The following is a 26,205-nucleotide window of genomic DNA, read 5'->3' on the forward strand; positions in this document are numbered from 1 at the left end:
AATGACAATGACTTAGATACTTTGAAAAGTTTTATGCTTATCACTGTTCTGTAGGAATAAATGATGAATTTCTGAGAACTTTTTAATTTTTCTTTATGCATTAGCATTACTTCGTCGATTGTAATTGAGTTTCTCATGATTTATAAAAACCTAAGACCCTACATTTTTAAGGGAGATATTTAACAGAAACAGTATACAAAGGTTTGTCCCAGTATTTCCAGTGTAAATCACTGTAGTACTTTGGGAGAAGAAGAAATGCCTAGCAGGATCCATGATCCAGTCATAACTGGCAGTCACTACAAAGTCCCTTAGAACTATCTACTTCTTATTGAGAGGTGTTTAGGAGGAACTAGTGAGAACTGCTATGAAAATAACATTGCAGACACTCCTGTACACACTGAATCTTGCTTTTATGTAGGTTAGCAGGAAGTACCACATTTACACACCTCTGTTGTCCTGAGAATCTGCACCACATGCATATGGAATATTGGTGGCAGAAGTCACCTAGCACCTTAGCAGGATAGGAGCCTTCCAGTTAGTAATTCATCAGAAGGTAGTGTGTGTGGCATCCTTCCCCTAAATAATACAACTCTTAATGGATAAGATAGATAGTGCAGAAGGCTAGACTGTCTCTTGAGGAGGAAACACTTCATATCTTTCAGTTTGTGCTAGCTCACAGACTTCAGAAGTTTGTTCTGCGCCTGGTCTGCCTATGCTATTGTACAGGAGGTGGGTGAAAATGGAATATGTGGCATGTGTGTCCTGGCACGCAGGGACACAAGCCTGTTTATTGACAGGCACAACGATGGAACATTAGCTCTTAAAGAAGTGCTGCAGTTACAAGGGCTACAATGAATGTATCAACAGAGGATTGTACAGGAGTTAGGGGGATGCAGACACTTCATTTCTGTGAAGACTTCTAACAGAACCACTGCCAAATATTGTGTCCCGTTTTGATGTTCATTGTTGGAAAAGAGCCGTGAGAAATTTTTCTGAGGCTTAGAATAAGAAATCAAAGTACCTATTTAAATCTTAGCCAAAATATATTCTGACCCTGCTCTATATACTAAAAGTACACAGTGAAAGTATTTTGGATAATAGATGAAAGGGATCTACTAAAATAGGTTACAGTAAGATCCCGTGAATTGGAGCTAAAGCTCAACAAATTCAGACTAGGATTAAGCCACTGCATTTGAACAAAGAGCACTAACTTTTGGAACAACCACTTGTAGTCCAGTAGAGAGATTCCATCACATGAAATCTTTAAAGCCAAATTTATGCATGTTTTTCAAAGATATTCCCAAGCTCAAACCAGAAACTACTGGGTGAAGTTCTTTGATCTGTGCTATGCAGGAGGTCGGTCTAGATGATCACAGTATTCCCTTCTTTCTTTAATCTATTGAGGTGCATTATGACAAGCTTAACATGTATTTACATGTTTCCATCTAATTAATAGAATGTAACAGAGGGCATTTATAGAAAGACAATTCAACTATTTTTAGATACTACTGTACCTTTAATTTATTAGCTTTTGTTAAAAGCATGTAACAATCTAGAGGATATAAAGTATAATTTACAAAAATATAAATCTTGGTTATTTTACTTTTAGTATTTCAACATATTACTATATAGTATGTGTTACTCAGAGAATATGTTTAACATCCTGAAATTATCCAGCAAACCAGAAGTGTGGGATATTACATGTGTCTTTTGTAGTACAAATTATATATTAGGGAAGGGTATATTAACATAGTGTTTATATGAAAGCTTATGCAGTGCACTATACTTGCATCCTGAAGAAAATATACATTTTAAGCCGTTTATTACAGCATTTTTCAGTATAAATATGCAGATTAAGAGTACGAGTGTTTTAGGCAAAAAAGTTTTGATTTGTGTACAAAAGTGATATTCTAAAATAAGCCTGCCTTTGCAAGTTCACTTCCCATCTTCTTGGTTAACTGAAGAGATAAAACAGCCAGAAAAATATAGTCAGAAAAATAGCATATAAAAACATATTTTAGTCCTTTGATTATGGAAAACTTTAAACTTAAATTTCTCACTAAACACCAGGTGTCTTGGCTAGCTGGGTTAGGAAGATATTTGTAAAAGTAATGAATCCCTGGAAGAAGAATATGAAAGACAAATGATGACAACAAGACCTTCCAGGTGAGAATGTGTATTGTTTTAGTCTCTCCGCATGATTTCTGTAGAGGAATTGTAGGCTTGCATTCATTCATCAACACAAGTGGATTCATTTCCCATTCACTACTTTCCCAGTGTAGTCAGGCAGGATGCATACGTCTCGTTAAAGATGTGTTTGTATGAATTTATCGGCAGGCGCAAGTTTCAACCGACATATTGGGATATACCTTTAAAACAACGTTTTTGTTCTCATCTAAGAACAGGACACTGAGTGAGCTCATTTTGTCAGGAACGCAGCAGGGTTCTGGGATGCCAGGAATGATTCCTACTGCTTTTACGATGCTCTGGATTGTAGCATGATTTGATGGCCGAACAATCTGGAACAGAGAGGGAAATAGTTATTGCTTCATTTATAAGCAGTCACTTTCCCAGATGGACTTGGAAAATGACAACAGTTACAGGTTTTTTGTTTCTGAAAAAAAGTGAATGTATGTGATTGAGTCACAGGGCCGTGCAGCATAGTCGGTCCCTCACATGTCCAGCTCTCCTGTGCAGGGCGTATCCGACAGATATTTTGTGTTACTTATGCTGCCTTCATAAATACCAGAGGAGGGCACTGGTGGCACAGCCAGCAGTCAGTAGCCTGAAGAAAGAATGTCGTCCATGACTGCACCTACTAGATGCTGGAGGCAGGCATGCAGGAGAAAGGGGATGAGGTGAGGCATACTTCTCAGTCATAAGATCTTATCTTTTATTTTCTTAACGTCTTGTCTGACTTGGAAAATTGGCTACTGTAATTATGTCCAAAATAACTTTCCCTATGTTCCAGCAGTATTTCTCCTCATGTATGCTAAGCTGGAATTAGTTACTTTTTCCTGGAGCAATTACTCTCTTGTAAAAGAGCAGAGTGCTCCAGAAGTAGTGTCCACAGGGGGCAGTTAGTCTAGAATAGTCAAACAACCTGACAGAGCCTTTCTGATCATAACTGCATGACAAACAAGTACTTCATACCTGTAGTCTTTGTCTGCTTCCCTCTGCCTTCTTCACCAGGCTTCCCCCCCTCCTTCCCCCTCAAGCTAACCTCGAAGTGGGAGAAGAAAACAAAAGGCTGGTAGGGCAGGAGAAGTATGAAGTGAGGTTTCACAGCAGCTTTGCATCTATATACTGTTCAGGGTACCGAGCCACAATCTTATTTCTACTGTTGATTTTTGGATACAGTAAACAACACAAGGAAAAATATTTGAGAAGAGGAGGCAGCCATCAGGCATAACAGCAGTGAGAATAAGAAAGGAACAGGTTAAGATATCCAAATAGTATACTGTTTAGTAGTTAAATGTAACCTTTTTTTTCCCGTTACGTGAGACGATAGTATGGCATGCAGCCCATCACTGAGACTGAAGCTTCAGTGGCTCCTGTTCAGTTGTTGTACTTGAATATTGTCCCAGCAAATCAGTACAGTAACAGTTGCAAAATTGTGTTAGTCATATCAGGCTTTTTGCTACAGTTTCATGAGTTTTCTGCACAGATCTGGTGTATGTGGCATGTGAAATCTTTCATCACTATTGGTACATAGCTGCTTATCGGGTGGAAAATGACATCTGTGGGACAACAAATAGGGACTTTGCACACCTTCACAAGGAAGCACATACTTCAAGTGAGAAGAACTAATGTCTCCTATATCTTCTCTGTTTTTCAAATAATAATTGATTAATTGCAAAACGTGATTTTTCATTTCAACCTGATCTTTCATTTCAACGTGAAAAGTTATGTAGGCCATTGGTATAACAAAAGAGGTATTTTTTAGGATAATTCAGTTTTGATACATCTACTTTAAGTGTAACATATCAGCAAATCAGATACAAAGCTTAATTATTATTAAGGCGTTCAGATATTCCTTAACTAAAGTGACCTCATTTGAGCCATTACAAGGAGAAACTGGGAAATCCGTCCTTGATCCTATGGGGCTTCAAGACAGCATGCTACAGCCAAGTCCCAACAAGTGACCAATCCTGGAAAGTGCCTTTCTGTAATTAGCATATGTTGGCATAATTAGCAACAGCTTGCTCTCTCATGTCATCCTTCATCTTTAGATTTCAAAGCTGTCCACAAACAGGCAGCAGTGAATTAGTCTCACAGCTGCTATGTGAAATAGAAATAAGCTTCTACCCATATTGGCCATGTCAGCAAATCTGGACAGCAAGAGAGAGTCAGAAGTAGTTTTTGTGTGTTTAAGCAACTGCAGAGTTTAGAAATTCAAAGACCTACAGCTTCTAGAATCAAGTTCTGACTTTAACCTTTATGAAAACCTCCTGAAATATTCCTAGCACCTTTATTATTTCATATTGTTATTTGAAACAGTCACAGATCCTCATGTGCAACAGAAATAGAATTTGTTGATCTCATGCAGTGGATAGCCGTCATTGCCCTCAATGCTGACTTACAGGATTCCTCAGTATGAACCTGCAGAAGATCCTATAGGATCTTCTCCATCTGTGCAGTCTCTAATGCCTGCAAGGAACAAATAGATATGAGCAAAGTCTAGTGTGCGCAGCTGTCTACCAAGACAACAGCACTGATTAGGTGTCTAATGCCTGCAAGTGTATACAGTATGCACAAAAATGCTCATAGAGATAAATGCGTATTATGGACTATTACTCTGTACAAAATCTGGCCCCCTGAGCCCTACATCCGCAGCAGAGCCAGACAGCACACCCATCCAACATCCAGCCAGGCTCTGAATTTTCCAGCCTTTCTGGAAACCTGGCGCCAGTGTTCAGCGATCGTGGGCTAGGCTTCACATCAGCCTTTGTACCGATGTGCTAAAGTGGAAAGCTTGAAATAATGAGTTGAATACCCAGTGGTGATGGCACTGAGGAAGTACTAATGTTTTAAATGCTGGCTACTAAGTTCTATACAGCAGGCCAGGTTCTGCTCTTACTTAATCTCTAGGAGAATCCTATCATAAGAACATTTTGGTCCTCAGAAAATAGAAGTATGGTGATGTAGCTGAAAAGCAATTAACACCAGGTTTGAAATACTTTAGACCCTCCCCTTCTGCCTGGCTTACGGCCCTTTTAAAGTTTGTTTTATCATGAGTTTGCCCCTCAAAAAGCACGCCCCACCATCTTAATAAGCAATACTTATTAGTTTCAGGAAAGTTTTGTTTTCATGTTTGAATTTAACTCTCAAAATGAAACTCATGAACTGATTCACTTACAAGGATGAAATCAAGAGAATTCTAATTACTGTAGACCAGGGAAAGGGCCTGGTCCAGACCAGGACCACCTACTTCTACTACACATAGGACTAGCATTTATCATTTATTTGGCAAACGCAGCAGTGCAGAAAGCTATTATTAACCATACAAGCTAGTCTTCCTCCTCACAATTCAGGGTATAAGAACTTCAGCAGTAAGGTAGGTGAACTTGCTATGACAAGATTTGTACCAGAGCTGTTTTGTATCTAGATCAAGAATTGCAGTTATTGAAGTAGATGTGCAGAGTGATGTACCAATACTTTTAAAAAAAACTCATACAAAGTGATGATACCTGGCATGTAAGTATAATTTTGACTCCACAGTTCTGAAAGAGTACCTTGGAAATAAGTTACCTGTTATCCATCGCAGTTGACTGTATAGACCGAGTCTTCATGAATAGCCTTAATCTGGCTTTTGATTTAGGAGTGCCAAGACCATATGCATGCTTTCCTGACTTAGGCAATATGTGCAAGAACAAAAGCTATTTCTCCCTCCATAATATTTAGAAATTCTTATGCTCTGACCTGAAGCTTCTTTCATACTTATGTCTTAGTTATCTCCATTCATTTAGAAACAGTCATTTTAAAAAGTTACAGCTGTGAATTAGCCTCCATTTTTTTCCCCTCTTAAAAATCCAAAGCTAACAAAAAGTAGACCTCTTCCAAATCAAAGCCAACCAAAAATCCTGAAATCTATGTATCTGTGATTTAGCTTTAACTTTCTCTAGTTTTTGGGGGGTTGTTTTGGGTTTTTGGCACCAAGATTGTGGTGCAGCCACATTCATTTATCTAGAAAACAAGTATCAAAATGAGAACTGAAGTAAGTGATTTTGATTTACAAGGGAATCTTTATTATGTAGGAAGTAATACTTCTAGGTAAGACATTAAATAAGTCAGCAGTGTAAGTTTATTTAACTATCCTGGCTAGAAACAGATCCACTCTCTTTTGGTTCTGTCAGCTTTTGTGTCATGCTGTTTTGCTCACAAGAAGCCAGATGTGTTAAATGTATCTTCTCTCTCTTTTTTTTTTTTTCCCCTGCTTTGGTATGTGTGAATGGTGTATTACACTGTGGGTCTATGGCGAGGACCCATATCCCAGGCTGTGATTTGTTTTGGATAAGTTAAACAGTGGTGGTATTGCATGATTTCTTTATACTACAACAAAAAAGTGAAGTTGTATGTGAGCCTGTGCAAGCTTTAATTTTTACCAGACCATGTATCAATTTATGTGTACATGGTTCATTATCAGCCAGCTACACAAGAACATGTGGTCAGATTTGTACACCATACCCTGATGTCTGGATTTCCACTGTTCCTGGACCTAAACTAGCCTGTTATCTATTCTTCCTGAAATCATAATACTTATTTCAACACAAACATACAGCAATCTCCCTGTATGTAAAGTAGGGCAGATTCCTGTCTCAGAGCTTTGAAATTCTCTGCTGTAAAGCGCTATCCATTATTTATGTGCTGAGTGACCACACGCAAAAATAGCAGTAGAATAAATAATCAGGCCATTTGTAGGTAGAATTGCAAAATAATTACAGTGTCTAAACATGCAGGTTATGCAGTGCTTCAAATCCTCCCCCCGTTACTTGAAAGTCCTATAAAATGCCAGTAATTCTTGTGCTGCATAGGATTGCCAAAATTTCTATTTTTTACCACAGAGCAAATGAGTGGGAGTGGGCGAAATCGAAATTCTGTTGGAGCAGGAGTTCATGTTTGCCTCCCTGTTAGCAAATTTCACACTGCTTCTATAGGAGGAATTCAGTACACTAGCTTTAGAGTGTTATAGACAGCTATTTGGCATTTCCAGTCATGTAAAGTAAATCAACTTTTTTTTTGTTCCAGCAGGATTATCTTAATTTTAAGAATTCAGTAAATTAAAATGCACCAGAGGATTTTGAGATGCAAATATCAGCTTAATCAGCATTCTTATTTTCAAAGTGACAAGCAGTTTCTTAAAGTTAAAAATACATCAGTGTCACTACTCTGCATTTTTCTCCTAAGGTATTGCCAGTGGAATTCAGAAATACTCTGATACAGTACCTTATTTTATTATTAGCATATAATACTTTATACTTCTGCTATCATAGCAGAGTAGTTTAATGATTTAGTGTGTGTAACCATATTTTAATAAGCTATATAAGTCTTTATGTTATGGTTTCAAGATGTAAGATGAGAAATTGTAAGATAAACTGGAGACATTTTTCTTCGGATTACATTTAAACATAACTTGGAATCTTTTTGCACTCTGATGGAAACGATCACAGTTTATAGAAATGATATTGTTAAAATTAATTAGGCTGAACAAGGCAACAGAACACAGTGAAAAATGTAAAAATCTAAAGGAAAATCTAACTAACAAAGTAGTTGGATAGGCAGAACAGTAGATCTACTGTTTGCAAGCTAACAAAAATGAAAAGGCATACTACCTTGGGCATTGGAAATTCACATGCCCCTGCACAGTAGTAGGCATCAAATGATTTGGGAGATATGATCCATTCATTCCAGCCAATATCAGCAAAGTCAACTTTCATGTATCTTCTTGAACAAATCCTCGGCTCATTCCATTGTTTTCGCCTTGCTTTCTTCATTGTTTTCTCATCAAAATTTAGCACCTGAGACTTTGTAAGTGTTTCTGTATTTTCTTGCCCTTTTCTCCTTCTGTCCTTCCGTGATGCTTTTGGTTTCAAGGACTTGTAGGCATTCTCCCATATGCCATGTTTGTTGTATTTATTGTTGTTATAATCTACTTCTGGCAGCTCATTGTTCTGAAGAGAGCTAGAGATGTACGTATCCCTCCGCACTCGGGTATCAGTAGAAGCATTAGGGGATAGATTTGGGTCCCCTTCATTGGAAGGGAATGGGTCATAACGCTGTAGGGTGACTGCCACACTGTTAGGTTCAGAGATTGCAAGATCATTGGCATAAACTAGTATATAAGGTAAATGACTGGCGACCTGTTCAGGGAAGCCCTGGTGTTTCTCCCCAGAATCAAGCTCAGCACAGAGAATGAGCTCTCCAGCCCGTTTTGATTCTTCTATGATGTGTGAAATGTCCTTCGCATGCCAAGCCCCTCGCCTTTGAAGAGATATGGTGATGTTCCCTTTCACTTGCCCATAGGCAGAATTCTGGTGGATGCTTTGAAAAATGAGGTTGAGCCGCAAGATTGGAGGCAGGTGAAGGAGGCGGCAGGATGAGTTCTTGGACCGCTTACAAAACACTTCCCGGTGCCGAGGGCGTTTGTCAGCATAGAAGTGAAAAGTGGCAGCAAGGATCATCTCTGAATCCTGCATGGATGTCAGATTGAAGCAGTACAAGGGCTTCTGGGCCAAGAACTCTGCAAGAGAGCAAGGAAAACATGGATAAATATCTGAGACGAAAAACTGTAGTCAAACCCTTATTCCTATATAAGTGGGTTAACAAATTTTACTTTTCACTTACCCACTTCAAATCAGTTAGTATCGTGAGCTTATCAGTTCAGCTTAAAACTATGGTGAATAAGAGGAGGAAAAAATCCTAACAATATTTAATAGCAATATTACAATAACATTGGGAGTGTTCAACACTCTGGGCACCTTTTGTATACATGAGGGATAAGTCTCTTCACAGAGATTTTCAGTTTCAGACTGCCTTTCATTCCAGACAGGCAAGAAAAGCAATCCTTGCTTCTATTGCATTTATGACAAAGTCAAGCTCAGAGAAGCCATGAAATTTGCCCACGGCAGAGCTCAGAATGGTACCTTTACTCGGTATACCAGCTGAAAACCAGGTTTACAGTTAATATTCAAGATGGTCTAAGCTAAAGCTGACTGCAAACTTTCCTGAAAGATCTGGGTGCAAACTCTGTGGGCAGCAACACATGAAGTTCATAATCTGTAAATAGTCCACAAGAGACATTTCAAAAAGGGGTTGGAATTAAGCAGTATGACACATATTTTGGAGGCTGTTATTCTTAGGAGCAATCCTCTTTTCCAGTATACATCATGTAGGAACTTTGTTTAAAGCACTATGAAACCTAGTTGGCTTCTAAGACTAGTGTTTTGATCTGCTTGAAGTTATTGGCAACTACTGTTGAATAGGACCTGACTCTTAAAATTTGAACTCCATTTTATATAGCCTCTTTTTAGCTAGTTGAATAATTTGTGCTCAGGTTACATTTCTCCTCTCAAGGAAGATGAGCAATTTTACACTAATAACTGTTTATACCACGTTTGTTTAAACAGGAGTAACCCCTCTTAGTGTGCTTAAATGTAATCCCAGAATCAAAAGGCCATGCCTTCCCAGTCTATCAGGGTTGGTTTTGTTTTTTTTTTTTTTTTACTAGCTCAAGAGCAAGGAAAGTGGTGGCAGAACCAAGAACTGATTTCTGTTCTCCCAAGCTCAGACTGGTACTTAGAATACATCAAAGGACTACAGCGGGTAAGTTTGCACCTTTAGTTAACGCAGATGCCAAACTCTCTGTCAGCCCTTCTTGACATACCTGGAAATTCTCTGGCGGCAGAAAAAAACCCAACCAAACAAAAAACCAAACCAAACCAGAAAACAAAAAACCCAAACCCAACAGGCAGCCTTCCCAGAAACACTTAGGTTTCTTTTTCAATGCACTGGGGATGATGAGCCACAGAAATTTTGGCAACAACAGAAAGGCAGTACTGTTATCTCCCACCTGTCAGAATGTTCTTCCTGTTAAGCAGTTTCATTTGAAAGGTGGAGAGTAATAGTGCTATATCTCACTTAATTGGTGCTTGCTGTCTTCCAGTTCATGCTGGATAGAACCATCATTTGGACTAAACCACAGCAGATTAAGATGTTCATTAATTCCAGGCCCACATAGACAGTCTGAAAGTACAAATGTTCAAGTATGCAGTTTCCATCTACACCATCTGTTTTTTTTCCTGATGCAGTGAACAGCCTATACTGAAGCCCACATAGTGGTTTCATAGGTGGCAGAGAGGCTAACAGAAATTGTATTTTGTTATGAGAACCTGTTTGTTTCTGTCAGTTCAGGACAGGATTCCTATCAGTAAACTTTTTAAATCAACACTAGTCATGCACAGGTGCTCATACTATGAAAAAAGAGTTTAGATTCTACCCAAGTCTTTGAAGCTAGAAGTTTCACAAGGCTGCCAGCCTATTTTTCAGACCAAGGAAGAGAATAATCGTAGTATGTCCTTAAGAACACTAGACTGTTGTTAATGTTTGTTCATTTCAGAAGGCATATTTTTTTAAAAAAGAGTCTGTCTACTTGCCTTTTCCCCCCCTGAGCTGTGTATAGTTGAAATTTTTAGTATTTTTTTTAGTACTAGAATGCTCCTAGCACCATCGGTTCTATAGATACGACTATGAAGATAGGGATAAAGGCATTTCAAACACCAGAGTCCCAGGGTTTCAGATGGGAAGGTAACGTGTAATGATAGCTCAGAGAAAGGGAATTTTAATTCACCTAAATTATGCATTCTAGAGTGAAACAAACCCTTCGAAAGTCAAAAGTATTTGTAGAAAAGAATAAGAATCTGTGAGCCTGTGGCTACTGAAAACCCAGAAGCTGGCTTTCTAGGAATTGAGGAGACTTGAGTTTTGGATGGAGCATAGTTGTATTTATCACATTGCATCAGATTGCTCAGGCTTATACCAACCTGTCAAGCAAGCATTGTTACATTTTCCAGGTGTACTCTGAGTTGAACTGTACTAGCTGTATACAGTAAAGCTGTTAATATTTTACTGTTTGTATCTACTTCTGATCACTGTAGACAGCTTCAAGTTAGGAATACAGGCAAGATGTGTGGAGGATATACTCAAGAGATTGGTAAAGAAAAAAAAGGCAAGTGGCCAAGGAACGAAAATATTAGTCTTAGTAGGTAATCCGCATAGGAGAATGTTGCATTGCAGTAAGTGAAGATTAGCAAAACAGATTTACATGGTATTTCTGATAACACATTTATGAGAATGAAATATGCAAAGAACCTAATTAAAAAAAATTTAAGCTATGAAATTATGTTAAAGCAAGGATCTAGAGGCCAGATATACAGTCCCCTGGGTAATCTTGATTTGGTTTTCTTGCATGTATGCATTATGATGTAGTCTTAATTAAATGGCTGATATTTTCTACTATTCACCAAGGCCTTTGTTTAGCACAGAGGATGGATGGTGTTCAGGGAGTCAGCCTGAGCTGCAAGAATCAATTTATGGGGAAGTTTCATGGCTTAGGTAGCAGATTGCTGCCATGAAGACTAATTCCCCCCAGTCTCAGAAGCCTAGGTGAAGTTAGGCAATAACAGTATTTCACATTTGGTCACAAACCACTTACGACTTCACTGTGTAACTAACTTCAGTCAATTGGTGCTGTTTTCTAAAGCTACAGAGTTCCCTGAAAACTGGAAAGCACCTGGAGAAATAAAGAACTTGAGGAATTAGTTCATAGACTCTCTCTCAGCTCTTATCAGAGAAATGATGAATTTTTGTGAACACACATAGAGGTGAGCTGAGAGGATGTTTGTGAAGCACTCTTCCTGGAGTGATAAGTACTGCTAGAGAAAAGTGAAGTTGTATTTGGAACATGTGCGAATAGTACATGCATATGTATAGCAAGTGCCTCACGCTGAATATGGAGAAATATTATATATTCAATAATCTAGTCAACACCATCTATACCCTCTAAGGAATATGTAGGATGGCAATAAAATTGTGTAGTTGAGGAGACATCAATAATGCATGTGACAAAGGAGCAAACTAACGCTGGACCGACGTTTTGCTCCTCTGGAGCCCACATCTTGGCAACCATAATTAACACTGATACTCAAGTGTCCCCTAACAAACAGCTTTAAGCTGTAGCATAGGAACAGGGTACAGATTTTTCTGAAAAAGGTACATGATAAAAAAAAAAAAAGTCAGTCTGTCCATTGCTTGGGATGATGAAAAGGAAATTATTGTAGGTGTAGTCAGTTTTGCTTATCTCAGTAGGATCAGAATTATCATCTGTATTTTTGTAAAGAATGGATGTTACACGTTTTGTTAGAAGAACATGACAATTTCTTCTTTCTGAAGAAAGCACTAGAATTTCTTGGAGGAGATAAAGAGAAACATATTTCCAGATAAGGTTCTTCTCCCCTCCCTCATCTTGTGTCATTCTATGGTTCATTTCAGACTGTTCATCACTGGGTTGATGTATTACAAAGAAATACTATTTCTTGTCATAACAAAGGAACATTGCAGAGGAGCTTCTGCTTTCATGCCATGTTACTGGGGAGAGATGGGATCCATTAGAGAAGGCACACAAATGGGACACAGGAGATAGGAGTTTTAGACATAGGTGTGCTTTATTTCCATTACATGGAAAGACAAGTTACTTCCAAGCATCTCTGCCTTGGTTTCATGATCTGTCAGATGAGCAAAATAATATTAATTCGTAATTGTTCAGTACAGTCTATCTGTGGGTAGAAAGTGCTCCAATTTTAGTGTTTTAAACCACTTAGATGCAAGTAACTTATTCAGCATATTAAGTGAAAAAATGAAGAAAAAGAATATAGTGTAATTCTTGCATTTTTCCCAAATCACTCTTGTGGTCCAGGGCCTTACTTGGGTAGCAGCCAGTATCAGCTGCTTGGTTTACAGAAAAGGAAGAGTGTTAGTAGGAGGTCATGAATAACCATCCCCAGTGGAAGTTCCTTCCTAACCCCTATTAGTTAGTAGCTGCTAGCTCATGATCTAGAGCATGGCAATTGATTTCTCTCCCAAATATCTGCAATTGCTTTAGATCCTAACTCCTAGATTTCTAGACATTTTCATTAGCCACTTAGCCTTCCATAGGATCTCCTCCTCCTTGAATGATTACTTTAGTATTACATTTGACATAAGATAGAAATTTCTGGCAATGTAGAAAAAACTGACATAATTCTTATTTGAGGAGCTAAGGTCTTAGTTATAGTCTGTAAGAGTTAAACAAAAGAGGAAGGCATTTTCCAGGAAAGCTATTTTGGGTTTCCTTGGCAAATTATAACAAATTTAGAGTATTAACTATGCAAACCTCCTTTTTCTCATTTTGAAATTAGTCTGGGCTATTGAAAGTGTCGTTTTCACACGGTATATGTGCTCTTCCACCCTCAAGCCAAGCGTAGCTGTGGAGAGGGAGGTCGGGAGTGTTTTCTCAGGTTTAGGGGGTGAACGACTTTCCGGTGCGGCGCAGTTTTCGGCGGTCCCGCAGGCGGCACTCTTCCTAACGCGAGCTGGTGAGCTGCGGGAAAAGCCGGCGGAGGGGACCTGCGCCTGCAGCACTCGCTACTAGTTTTATGCTCCAAGTATCTCTGGAGAGATCTCTCGACCCAGTGCGATCTACACTGGGAACAACGCTTCTTTTGCCGGTGGTTTGCATCCGCATCAGCGGAGTCTTTCTGGAGGGAGATATCTTCTCGGAGATGCTCTCAGGGAGGGGAGGGAGCCGGGGGAGGTGGGAAGCCGTCCGCAGAGCCGAGGGGAGACACCCTGGCCCTGTAGTTAGCAAGGGCCCCCCAGTGACGCCCAGCGTGACACCTCCCGCAGTCACTGACGACCTGGGCGCAAACCCCTCACTTTAACGCGAAAGAGGAGCGAGGGGTCTCCGGCGGCGCCCGCCGCGCCCGGCCCGTCTTACCTGGCCTGGCTTTGAAGCTGCGGACCGTGTTGCCGTCGCCGGGCCGGCTCCCTTCGCGGTTGTACTTCTCGTAGAGCTTAAGCATGTGGACAGCTACCATGTCCTGAGCGATGCTGCCCAGAGCAGGGGGCGGCGAAGAGCCCCCGCGGGGGTCGCGGCCAGGGGAGGACGAGTCCCGGGCGGCGGGCGGCTGGATGGGGCAGGCGGGCTGGCTGCCGGCGCCCTCCCCCGCAGGCGTGCGGCAGCCCCCATGGCCCAGGGCCCACAGCAGGAGGCAGCAGGTCAGGCGACCGGCCATCGGGGGGATGCTGCGGGGCGGCCGGGCGCGGGGCGGCGGCGGCTCGGTCGCTGCCTGCGTCTGGGTCTCCCGGTTGGCCCTGCCGCACCGGGGCGAGGGGGCGGCGGGGCCGGGGAGGGAGGAGGGAGGGTGGGGGCGGCCCCCCACGCCCCGCCGATGCCGCCTCCGCCGGGCCAATCCCCAGGCCCGGGTTGAGGAGCTGCGGCCCGGGGGCGGCGGAGCGGGGCTGCAGCGGGGAGCGGGGGCAGCGCCAGGGGTCCGGGTGCGGGGGAAACCCGCGGGAGGGGACGCTGCATTCCTCCAACGTGGGGCTTCCCCGCTCTTTAAAACGTAGCGGGGAAAGGATCTAAATTAATTAGCGCATAGCCGCTGATTGGAGACATATGTCACCGCCGCCGCTGTGTCAGCGAGCGCTGTGGAAGGACGGCACCTTGTCTGCCTGCGCCAGCGAGGAGGGGCTTGAAAATAATTTCTAAAAGATAGTAGTAAATAGATAACAAGCGGGCAGGCAGGCGGTGGGAAAGGACGGGAGGGTGGGTGGATGGCAGGGACAGCATGGGAAGGAAAGGGTGCGCGCATCCGCATAGAAAGAAGTGGAAGGGTCTTTTCTGTTTTGATCGGAGGAGCTGACAGTGTTGTCTTGGAAAGGCAACGCTGTAAATAGTGTTTGTTTCAAGGATCCCGGAGAAAAGAGAAGTCGCCGGTGGGTCCACACTCTGGAAGACCCAGTGTGAACTAGCCAAGAGTGCAGCAAGGGTCACTGATAATTCCAAGCAGATACTTAAATAGTAGGGGTTAAAGGGGCTGTGCATGTCCAGCTTTCGTCATTGGACTATTTCTATGTGTTATCTGAAGGAGGAGAATACTGGCATGAATTTCTGAAGGATTTACATGGCTTAGGTCGGAGGGGGTTGATTTAAAAGTGAATGGTGCACGTTGCGCTTATTCATCATGTGACACAGGTAGTTCTGAATCATAGTTTATAGTCACCCAGCGGGTATAAATGCTGCTATAATGAATAGCAGTTTTAAAGACAACCTATAAGGAGAGTGGTATATTTTAAGGGACTTTGTTCATTCTGACTCCTTTTTTAAAGCTTGTCCTCCAGTAGCCAAGACAGTTACTTTTCTTGGAGAGTATACAATGCAATAATTGAAAAATTGTTGGAGAAAGCTACTGTTGCTGTGTATAACACAACTCTTTTGTGATTTTTTAACCTTGAAGTGTCAAATCTGAGCAGATACTATTGAAAGCCTCTGAACCACAAGTTTGTAGTTTTTGGATCAGGGCAAAGAAAGGTTTGATTCATTTTTAAAATTAGCACCAGGCCACATAGCTCTGTGCCCCTTGAATGTATGAAATGAACAATTTGCAAATACAAATTTGCCCAAACGTACGTTGCTAAAGTATCAAACCTCCTATTAATTAATCTTTGCTTATAAATAAGGCAAACCATCCTTTGATGCCTTTTTTCTTATTTCGCCATGGTAGCGTGCTCATGACCTCCACTGGGGGTGTGAGCGAACCTTTTGTTGTTTGTGGTTTTTGTCTGTACTGTTTCTATACAATCAAGGTCCTGTGAAAAGGAGGAAGAGGCAGCAGGAGGTAGGAACAAGCTGGGCTATTTTGGACCAATGTCCCATTAAAATGTTCCCTCTCTCCTTAACTCACTCCAAACTCCTATTCAGACATACACTTTGTATCAGTCTTTAACCTGCACTAAAACCTGTAGGACACTGATACTTTGACATTGTTGGGAAAGAATTAAAGAATCAACCAGGGATGGCTAGTATTTCTTGCCTTATTTTATTGCAGAACAGCAGGAATTCAAAGTCTTTAAAGCTCTGGTACTTTGACTCTTTTATGCAGCTGAGATGATGAAATAAAAATGTGTTTGGTAAAGGAATTCAAATTAGCACTGGGTCACATAATTCCCCTGTTCTGAATATGGCCAATCAATGGCATCTCTAAGGCATCTAGAGGCAAGAGCTATGCAATTTCTGCTCATGCAGAATAATATTCCTAGCGTGGAAATTTCTGCTAATTAAAGCTCTTGCCAAGTAGTCTTTTTTTTTTGTCTTTTTTTTTTTTTCCCCCCTTCTTCTTAAATAGCTCAAGTCAAAGCGTTGCAAGCCAGGACTTGGAGAAAGTTAGAGCAACGCATTGAAGATTTTAAAGTGCAGATCTAAAATTCCTGCTAAAATCATTGTGATATAAATAGTGTTACACACCCTTAATAACAGCTTATATATGAAAAAAAATCCAAATAATATTTTCATATGAAATTGGAGATATCTATAGAAAGAAACTATTGTGACCTGTGCTTGTGTTTTGTTGTAGAACATAATGTAGGAAATACATATGAAATATGTAAGAGGGGATATAGGGCACCAGGAGGGTTATCTATTCTTTTTGTTCTGTGGTAAAATAACTTATTAACTCCCTTTAGGTTTAAATTTATCTATATTAAAATAATTTTGCCTGACTTTATTTTAATAGTAAAGTCAGTAGTGGGGATAATGAAGGTCAAAACTCCAGGGAAATTAATGAAACATAAATTATTACTGAATTTGGGCTTCAGTCCAAATTTCTGGTAACTACATTTTGTAGGACAGCTCATTCATTTTTCATTCACAAAAATATTTTGCTATGCGTAATACTACAGAATTCGCTAGGACCATACAAGACCATTCTTTAAATATATAACTTACTAATTAGAAATTAACTGAATGAAAGGCAGTGGTCTGCAGCTTCTCATAGAAACTGACAGGAGAACTCTAAAAACCCTTTTCACATTGCATCCAAAATCATGTGGTGTGACAAGAATGATATATGGTCAGTAAAAAAAGGCTTTTGGTTTTGGTCAGTTTTTCTGAACAATAGTGAAATTATCTTAATACTGAAAAAAGAACAAAGAGACATAATCATGTTTAGTTGTTACAGCAAGCAGAATGATCAGAGCTATCCAGAGCCCTGGAAGGCTCTTATTCAGAGAAGAGTTTGGGCACATCAGGCAGTGCCTGTTGTTGTTAGGGAAAGCTTTGCCTCTTGAAGAGCAGCATTCACTGTCCCACTCCATCCCATCAGCTCAAGAACAAACTCTCATCTTGGATTTCTATTCTGGATTCACACTCTCTCACATTCTGGTCTGTGGCAAGAATAGCCTTTCCCTCTGCCAGGCTCCCCATCCTTCATCTTTAGTGACAAAAGTTTATTTTGTCTATCTTGCTAAGAAGCAAGAATTGCTTCTATCCACATCCTACGACACTATCAATGTGCGTAATTACAGAAACTAAGGACCTAGGAACTAAGATGCACCGACTCAGTTCAGTTTATCATAATTTGTTCCACCCTACTGTAGATGTCCAAAACTGTTTATATGGTCTGTGCTCTAGAGGTGCCTGTTGCTTTTCATGGGCTATGAAGGAAGTCTATGTCAGCTGGCTGAGATGTACAGCAGATGAATTTCACTCTAAGGGGGTGGTTGTGTGACGTAGAGAGCACCTTCCTCTTCCATTAGATTCACTGGTATATGATGGCACGTGCACTATGCAGCCTCAGAATAAGTGTTTTGCAAGACTGGATTTAACTAGTTTCTCTTTACACAATTTGCATGTAACAGGTATTGGCGTATTAATCCCTTATCCCCATCAATAATTAAAGTGTCATGAGTATCACTTTTCCAGTTTTACCTCACTGAGAGTTCAGATTTTATTCTTCCATATTTGAAGACTTTCAGAACATGTGTTTATGACAGGTCTGTCTATTTGGAGCCAGAGACGTGTGTTTCTACCTTGAGGTCCACCATTTATACGTGTAGTGAGAGTGGCATAGACAACTATTAGACAAGCTTATCTCCCATTCTGGTGCTACCCAGAAACTGCCAGTGTCTATTGGAGGTTTTTCTCCATGCATAGGTTACTCAGGGCAAAGATGTCGGCTGATATTAGCAGAAGTAGTAATTCTATGATGTTGCTAGGCACTGGTCTGAAATGAAGACCATGTTTTATTTTATTTTTTTTTTACAGCAGACACTTTCAACTTTTCAGTGACCCATTAACCACCACATAGGATCATTTAGGAAGAAAAAGGCTAGTTTTTTTCTCCCATTAAGAAAGGGAAGCAAACTTCTACAGTAGAAATTCCAGTGGTAACTCATATTTGTTGAGAACCTGGTTCATCCAGGTTGATAAAGCTGCCTTGGAGCTCACCTGAACTGCAGTAGTTCCTGTCATTGTTTGAGAGATGTCTCCTTACTGTGAGAGGATGCGTCACAAGTGTCTGGCCATTGTGCTTCCAGGGATACATACCCTTTTCTTCTGTGGGAGAGGGAAGCTGCAGACCATGCAGGAGAATGAGAGCACAAGGCCATCAAACCACTCAGATTGTGGCTGAAGCAAAAGTAGACAGCTTTAGAAAGGCAGGGTGTGCGTGTGTTGTGTGTGTAAATCCAATTTCCTGTTCAAAAGTAATTTTAAGGAAATATTTCAAGCAGCCCTAGGCACCGGTCTTTAAGTTCCTGCCAACAACCTATAGGGCTTTGAATTCCCTGTTCTTTTACTCAGTTTGTTTCCTAGGCAGCAAAGACTCTTACTGAGGTCAGTGTTCAGTAGAAGTTCACAGCTCAGTGGCCTGATGCACTTAGCCGGCAAGATCAATACCTGCTGAGCAACAGTTGCCAGTGTAAACACTAGTGCTTTTCATGAGAGTAAGTGGGAATGGGAGATGGGTTAGATGGGCTTGGTGAGACTGCAGCGTACCGTGATACACCCTGCATCAGTGCTAAGATGGCCAGCTGTAATACTCATCTGTTTACAAGTGGAATTTGAAGGCTATGGCGGGAGGGTGGGGGAAAGGCAGCAGCAGCTGGGAACCATCCATGACCACAGCTGGTTTTGCAAAGATATTCTTGCGAGTTAGGTTGGGATCTCTCCAGGATTTTCTTGGTCTGAGTAATGCTGCAGACGAGAGGAGGATGTATTGTGCTGATAGTACAGAAAAGTTTCTGCACATGGTGGACTAGATTAGACAAATAATTGGGGAAGTATTTTAAAAGCGTGATGAGCATCTGCTGACCAGTAGGTGGCAAGCGTGCCCCTAAATCAAGGCTAACCCATTGCTCTCTTGCATATGGGACACTGTCGTGTCCTTAAGGTGACAGTTGGGATCACTTATGATCCTGTAGCATTTTCCCAGCGAGCAGCTCTGTCATGTAGCCTCAGTGTTTCCAGCTTGCATATTCATAGCTTTCTTAGCCTTATGATAGCTTTGGCTGACCTCCTGCATAGTGCTTGTGGGAGAACCTGGCCCAGTGAGGTACGCTTAGTGCTCACAGCTCTCTGCTGAGCTATAACAGCTATATTAAGGATCCATGCTTTCTTAATTGCAAGTGATAGGGAACTCACAACAAGAATTATATTTTCATTAGTATTTAAGATTTACATGGTATTTTTATTTCAAATTTGTTGGGTTTTGGTTCCGCTTCAGATTCAGATACCACTCTTTGTATCTTTGAACTGCAGTATGGTTTCTGTGTAAGAATAAGTGGTTCTCCTGCTCTTCCCAGAAGGGGCAGCATTGCAGTAATGAATAAAGGCAACTGGGAATGTACTAAAGCTTGACTCAGATCAGTGGTGTCTCTTCCATAGATGTAATTGGACGTTGGGTTAGCTTCAGAGTGTATCAAGTCCTGTGGGACGGAAGGTGCTGCAGATATTTAAGGAGAGCTGATCCCGCTCTGAGGTAGGGTGAAGAATGAAGTGATCTGGAGAGCTTTGGTTCCTAAAAATCCTGTGGTTCTGTTAATGAAAAGGATGATAATTTATACAACTAAAAAGAAATTTAATACAAAATATGTCAGATATGCTAGAGCATTTCTTCCCCGTAAAAACTTATCAAGCATCTGTGTTTGACCCAGATACACTAAGACTAGGTTGCATCTTAAGCTTCTCTTAGTCTGTATGAGATGCAGAAGCACTTTTTTGCCCAGGTCTATTTGTCATCTTTTTGGAGCATGTGCTCTTTTTTCCACCATGAGAGACATGAGAGTGCATGTTCTTACTATTGTAATTGTCTGGATCCATGCTGACATCCTTCCTTCAACCCTGCAAATACTGCAAAATAAATACTTTTAGATGCATTCTTTCCCTGAGCAAGTGTTCTGAATATGAAGGTGACTTTTTCAGAATAGATGAAAGCAAAGAGAATGAGAGGTTTTGACAGATTTCTAAGCATTTTTTTTTTTAATCAAACTTCTACAGGAAGCACGTAGTTCTGGGCAAAAGAGTAAATGCATGTACATGTTATTTTGACTGTGATTCCTTACCCATCTTGGTTTATTTATTTTTTTTTTTTTTGGTAGTAGATCAAAATGCTTTTAGGGGCACAGGATTTGAGAGTAATAAGATTTGAGGGTAGAGGTAAATATTTTTTTTAGATAATTAGCATAGGGAGGCTGGAAGTTTTTCTGAATTTTCCAGCCATACTTGTTGGTCTAATGAGAGCTATTACCTTGCTTCTGAATCCATGAAGCCTCTTCTTTTGTTTCTTATTTTGTGCAAGCAGTTATCTTCCTCTTCAGGCATTCCAGCAATTCAGCAGAATTTATTTCTCCAGATATATCCCCTTTCCCATATTTCCTTGATCCATATGTCTCTCATTTTCTCAGATTCAACATTTTTGAAGGGAGATACTAACATCTCTCACCTCTTTCTGAGGAAATCCTATTCTGTCCTTCAGCCCTCAGCAGAAATGTGCATGATTGGGTGAGTGCAGTTTTCCTGAGGATTTCACCACTCAGCTGTATAATTTGAAAGAGTCATTCAGGTTGTCGTCCCATATTATGTTCGGTATGCTTAAAAAAACCAACAGCCAACACAGAAGGTGACCAGGACTCAAAGTGGAGTTTTTATTCTGATTTCCATAGGCAGAATTCCTGGTAGTAAACATAATTCACACATTGTGTATAAACCGACTCCACAGATCACTGCTTGTGTAGTTTGGGTCCATGTGGGTATTTTGCTTGTTGTAAAAGAATACTAAGGGGATGTTTTCTGTTTTTCTGTTATACTAAGTTGTGGGCCAAAATGTAACGTCACTACATTAACTTTGGAGTTGCACCCAAGATGAATTTGGCCCTGTTAGTTGTTAAATTCTTGCTGTGATTGGTCTCAGCTTGCTCAGAAAGGGATCATGCCAGACTAGCAACCACAGAAATCATCAGTTGAAACTCCACCAAAATTCTCATTCCCTGAAAATTGAAATATTAAGCTTTGAAATAAAATGCTTTGTTCTTCAATCTCACACTAACTTTTCATTAACATTATATAACTCTCAAGCTATTAGGAAGATGTCAATTAAAGCAGAATGGATTGAAGTATTTGAGTGGAGAAAAATAGGATCATGGTTCTAAATGAGGTATTGTAATAGTTCTTGGCATCTTGTGACATCTTATCTCTGATGCTGTAAATTTCGTTGCCCTCCACCCCCATTTACTATAGATGTACATAGATGTAAGTAAACTAAGGCCTATTCTTGGCATATTTATTTTTGAATTCAAAACCACCCATCATCTGTATGAATGACACAATATGAACTCTTTCACAGCTCTTTCTCCCAAACGCTATGCAGAGGGATTTTTTCCACAGAAAGAAGAAATAACAGAAATTCCATAAGGCTCACTTGGAATTGCTTTATAGCAAATTAATGAAAAAAACTTGTAGATAAATATCGGAGCAGAAGAATCATCTGAATGATGATTGAATCTAACACTAGATATTTTTTCAGTACTTAGAGGTATAATTGCGTATGACTTCAATAAATTTCTACTCTGAAAAGCTGTTCTCCTAATACAACTTTTTACATTATCAACACATCAGTGGAACAAAAGAAACAAACAGATAATAAAAATTCCACCATCAGTAGTTGATGGGTTAGTCACTATTGGATTAAAAGGCCCACTGTTCTAATGGCATGGCAACCCCTTTATGCACCCCTAATGGCATTGTATGTCTATGGTTTTTTACATACTAGTGATTTCCACATCAAATACCTGTTTCCACTTTATGCACCAGCACTGGTAATTTTCTGCAAGCTAACATGAATTCCCTGGGCCAGCTGTCCTGCATTCCTGGTGGGGATGGGTAAGAGAGGAAAATTCAGCAATATGGGTGTTGCGTGAAAAGGGGCCAAGCGGTTTTGGCAGAAGATAAACCCCCTTGCGTTCTAACACTCCTCACCGAGGTGGGAGGCTAGGTGCGGCTAGGTTTAAATTCTGAGTGATGCCCAATTCAGCACTATCAGTCCAATCGCGTTTAATATGTATTAAACTATTATGATTTGGATACACTAATAGTGGACTGCACCTTCAGTCTAGTCGTGTTCCTGAACTAGCACGGCCTCTCTCGAGTCTTTGGTTGCGTTCAGTGAGAAAGCAAAACGACTAGCTACTTAAACAGAGCAGTTTATTTAAACAACAGATATACAGGTTCTTTAGGATTGCCGGTGATAAATACACTGTCTGCAAAGCACGTGCAAATAAAGATATTGTTAAGTATACAAACGCACGACAAAATTATAAACGATTCAGCCTGGCTATAAATGTAGGGTAGAGATTCTCTAGAGAAATTTCTAAGTCCCTGAGAAAGCACTCAGTGTAATCGAAGTCTTACCCAAAGGCGTCCCTATGTGGGGGAAGAAAGGCTCAGCCCGTCGACTGATCCCGGAAATCAGCGATGGAATTCTTCGCGATGGTGTCTTCCCTGGCATCCCCTCTCTCTTGGGCTATTTTTATACTATTTTTTTATCTTCAAAGTGGAGTTTGAGTGACTTTAGTCATACGTACTTTTATTATGATTAATGTACTCAAGGAGGAGTGTTCGCACCTCGGGGGTGGATAGCTTCCGGGATGGAGGTGTGTTTTGGTACATTGTGGTGAGCAAAGTTCGCACAAAAGGACAGCATTTCATCAACATTTGATGAAACGTTGGCTCGGGTAGCGTGTAGGCTGCTTATCTGTTCCGTAGTACCATCTCGTCCCCATATCTGCTATTCGTCACAAGGGAAGGCCATGGAACAAGCGCATTCCGTTCCATCCCTTGTGTAGTTTCGCAAACAACCTTGTACAGGGAATCACAGATGTGGCATTCTTCGCATGCTAGCTGCGGCTGTATTCTACCTCAGAAGCCTCTTGATTTTATGACTTTCCTTAATGTGTGAACAATGCTGTATTTTTGTATTCTTGGCCAATTTAGTAATTATTCCACAATGGGTAATCAGCTTGTGATTATAATACAGTAAACTGTCATATTGCCTCTCAGATAGGTATGAACTCTACATTCCTAATGCATATAGGGCATAAAACCAGTAAATGTTTATTTTTTATTCCTAATGTCAGAAAATAAGGAATACAGGGAGCAGTTTATTTTACTTGAAATGACTACCTTTTAGAAGGGAAGGCTAGGTTGAAACTACTTGTATCCATTAATAATGTCCAGCATTGATGGGTTTTTTTGGGGTTTTTTTTTTTTGGTCCCATATGCCAAGTTTTATTATGTTCAAAAGAATGTCTGTGCAATTTCATAAATACAATGTTTCCAGAAGCAGCGCAGAATAGCTGCGTCAAATCTGCTAGATTTCCTGTCATTGAGAAGGCTAGCAGAACCTTTTTACTGAAAGACCCCAAAGCACTAGAAGAGACATGTACTCTTAGAGGATGGACCTTTTCCTGGATATGAAAGACAAACATTAGTGATGAATGATTAGGTGGGATTGAACCTGATGTGGGACAGGAGAATGGAAGGGATGACCTGATGTTATTCCCAGCCCTATTTCCTATGTATCATTTGCAAATGGAAAAAATGAGTCTTATCCATCCTTGTATTTATAAAGCAATAGGGTGATACGTACCAGTCTGGGCAGTGAACTTGACAAAGCTGTGTGCAAAGAAGCGAATCTGCAAAGTAAATTCCTATTTCAGCATTTATTAATATAGTAAGATGGTAGCAGTAGCAAGTGTAGACACTAAATATGTGGTGTGATTGTGCCTAACAGAACCATCTTAAATGCTTTGTAATCTCTAGATCTTCAGTAGGATCTGTATCTCCTGTTGCAGAGTTATCAGTATTTTAGTTTAAGAAAGATCTCGGCAGCTGTGCAGATCAAATAAAAAGTTCAATCTGATTTCAGTTCTTCATCTGGCTTGATCTGTCATCATGAGCTTCTTTACAAGGATTCTGAAGTGCAGAACAACATGCCCACAGCTTGCGTGAGAAGAAGGGGTTATTAAATTAATTAGCAGTTCCTAAGTAATTAAGTACCTTGCTTTAGATATTAGATAAGTAATTGCTGATTGCTAGTGATAGTCTTATGGACGCTTTCCTCACACCTTCCCATCAGGTGGATATCTGACTTGCCTGGTTAGTTCAAAATCAGTTCAATAAAACATTCAGCTGCCGTTCTTTGGCAGCACATCGCTTTCTGGGGATTTCAGGAGATGGGGGTTTCTTCAGGGCTATTTGAAACAGTAGAAAAAAAACTCTGAGTAACTAAGGGCTACTGAAACCCCCACCAGCTTTTGCTATAAAGCAAGGTGCATTTCCAAGGCACAATGCACTTTCTTTTACATAAATAAAGGACCATATGTATTGGCTTTTTTTTTTCATATATAAACTCCAAACAAATAAGAAACTGCCATACCTAGAGAAATAATTAAATTTCTTCATTCATGTTTCTTCTCTTGAGGAAATATTATAAAAAGAAACAGAAGACATCTGAACTCTGTTGCTCAGTATACCATTGGATGGCATTCTGATACTAAGATGATGTAGCACAACCTGCATAGGTTAGAACAGATATTCTAGACCTTTGTTTCCAGCATCTTAGTATCTCTCAGAGCCCCACTAGAGAATAAAGTAGTCTAATAAAGTAGTCCAAGTGGGCAAAGATTGCGTAGTAGTCTTCTGGCTCCACCAAGGTCTAACCGCCATGGTTCTGCTCAGTGGGACAGCTGCGAAGCAATGAAGCAATGTGTTCTGAAATTGGAAAGGGCTGCAGCAGGCAGTAAAAGTTTGTAGTCAAACAAAGATCTAAGACTCTACTTTGTGTTTTTGGTGGGTCAGGCTCCTTCCATAGGAGCTGAAAGCAGTCGTGGTGCCGCCATGTCCCAGAGCTGGGAGTCGGAGAGCTAGTAAAGTGGCTCAGCAGGGTTGTGCTGGAGCAGAGGCTGCTTCCAGCGGCCCTGTCTTTAGTGAGGAGTGTCAAGTTTTTATGAGCATCGTTACGTTTTTATAGTTTAATGGGTTTGACTATTAAAGCATAACAAAGCACGTTAAAAACTTGCCATGGCTCATTTCCGCACTCAGTAGCAAGTCCTTGCTATGTGTAGTGTGAGTCCCTAGGAAATACTAAATAACAAAGGCCAGCTTAATACAGTGCTTTTCACATCTTCCGTATCCACTTTAATCGTCTAGGTCCCTTTCTATTTAAAAACAGTCTTGATGTGATATGTATTTTATTCAGCTTCAAAGCTCTCAGCACAGTGGCTGGTCTGGAATTCACACCTATGGGTTGACTTCTCCAGGAAGAAAGATGGTAGTTTATATAAAGACTGAAGATGGAAAGAGAGAACATTAGAAAATACGTTTTGAAATACACTGTCATATAAACTAAGGAGCACTGGATTAAAGAATAGGGTGAGGAGTTTCAGTAAAGAAGCAGCAAAGAAAAGAATATGGTAAAGAAAGCAACTATGACTAGTTGACAACACTGAAAGTTTGACTGAATGGAGAATGGTGTATTAAACAGTAGTGCTGACATCTTCAGTTATAAGAACATGGAGGTGGATCCAGGCTGCAGTCCAAGGGAAGTTTAGTGTAGCAGC

The 26,205-nt window shown here is 40.5% G+C and overlaps 2 protein-coding genes across 2 annotated transcripts in view; one reads left to right on the forward strand and one right to left on the reverse strand.

Annotated features, from left to right (window-relative positions):
- Positions 1-26,205, forward strand: part of MAPK8 (mitogen-activated protein kinase 8) — a 317,667-nt gene that overhangs the window by 10,465 nt on the left and 280,997 nt on the right. The window lies entirely within an intron of this gene.
- On the reverse strand, positions 1,501-14,411 carry GDF10 (growth differentiation factor 10). The gene is made up of 3 exons (XM_074591196.1): positions 14,030-14,411; positions 7,833-8,740; positions 1,501-2,519 (listed from the first exon to the last, which is right to left on the reverse strand). Exons 1-3 carry the CDS (start codon positions 14,325-14,327, stop codon positions 2,328-2,330), a joined length of 1,398 nt encoding a protein of 465 aa, XP_074447297.1. The 5' UTR covers positions 14,328-14,411; the 3' UTR covers positions 1,501-2,327.

The sequence above is a fragment of the Larus michahellis genome, chromosome 6 (assembly GCF_964199755.1).
Source record: "Larus michahellis chromosome 6, bLarMic1.1, whole genome shotgun sequence".
Lineage (NCBI taxonomy): Eukaryota > Metazoa > Chordata > Aves > Charadriiformes > Laridae > Larus > Larus michahellis.

What these genes read in the sequence shown, in the direction of transcription:
- GDF10 (XM_074591196.1), bottom strand. Translation starts at nt 14,327, where the DNA reads ATGGCCGGTCGCCTGACCTGCTGCCTCCTGCTGTGGGCCCTGGGCCAT. An exon ending in CAGCTTCAAAGCCAGGCCAG is followed by an intron (nt 8,741 to 14,029) that starts GTAAGACGGGCC and finishes GCTCTCTTGCAG; the next exon opens with AGTTCTTGGCCCAGAAGCCC. An exon ending in GTGAATTTCCAATGCCCAAG is followed by an intron (nt 2,520 to 7,832) that starts GTAGTATGCCTT and finishes TCTCTGTTCCAG; the next exon opens with ATTGTTCGGCCATCAAATCA.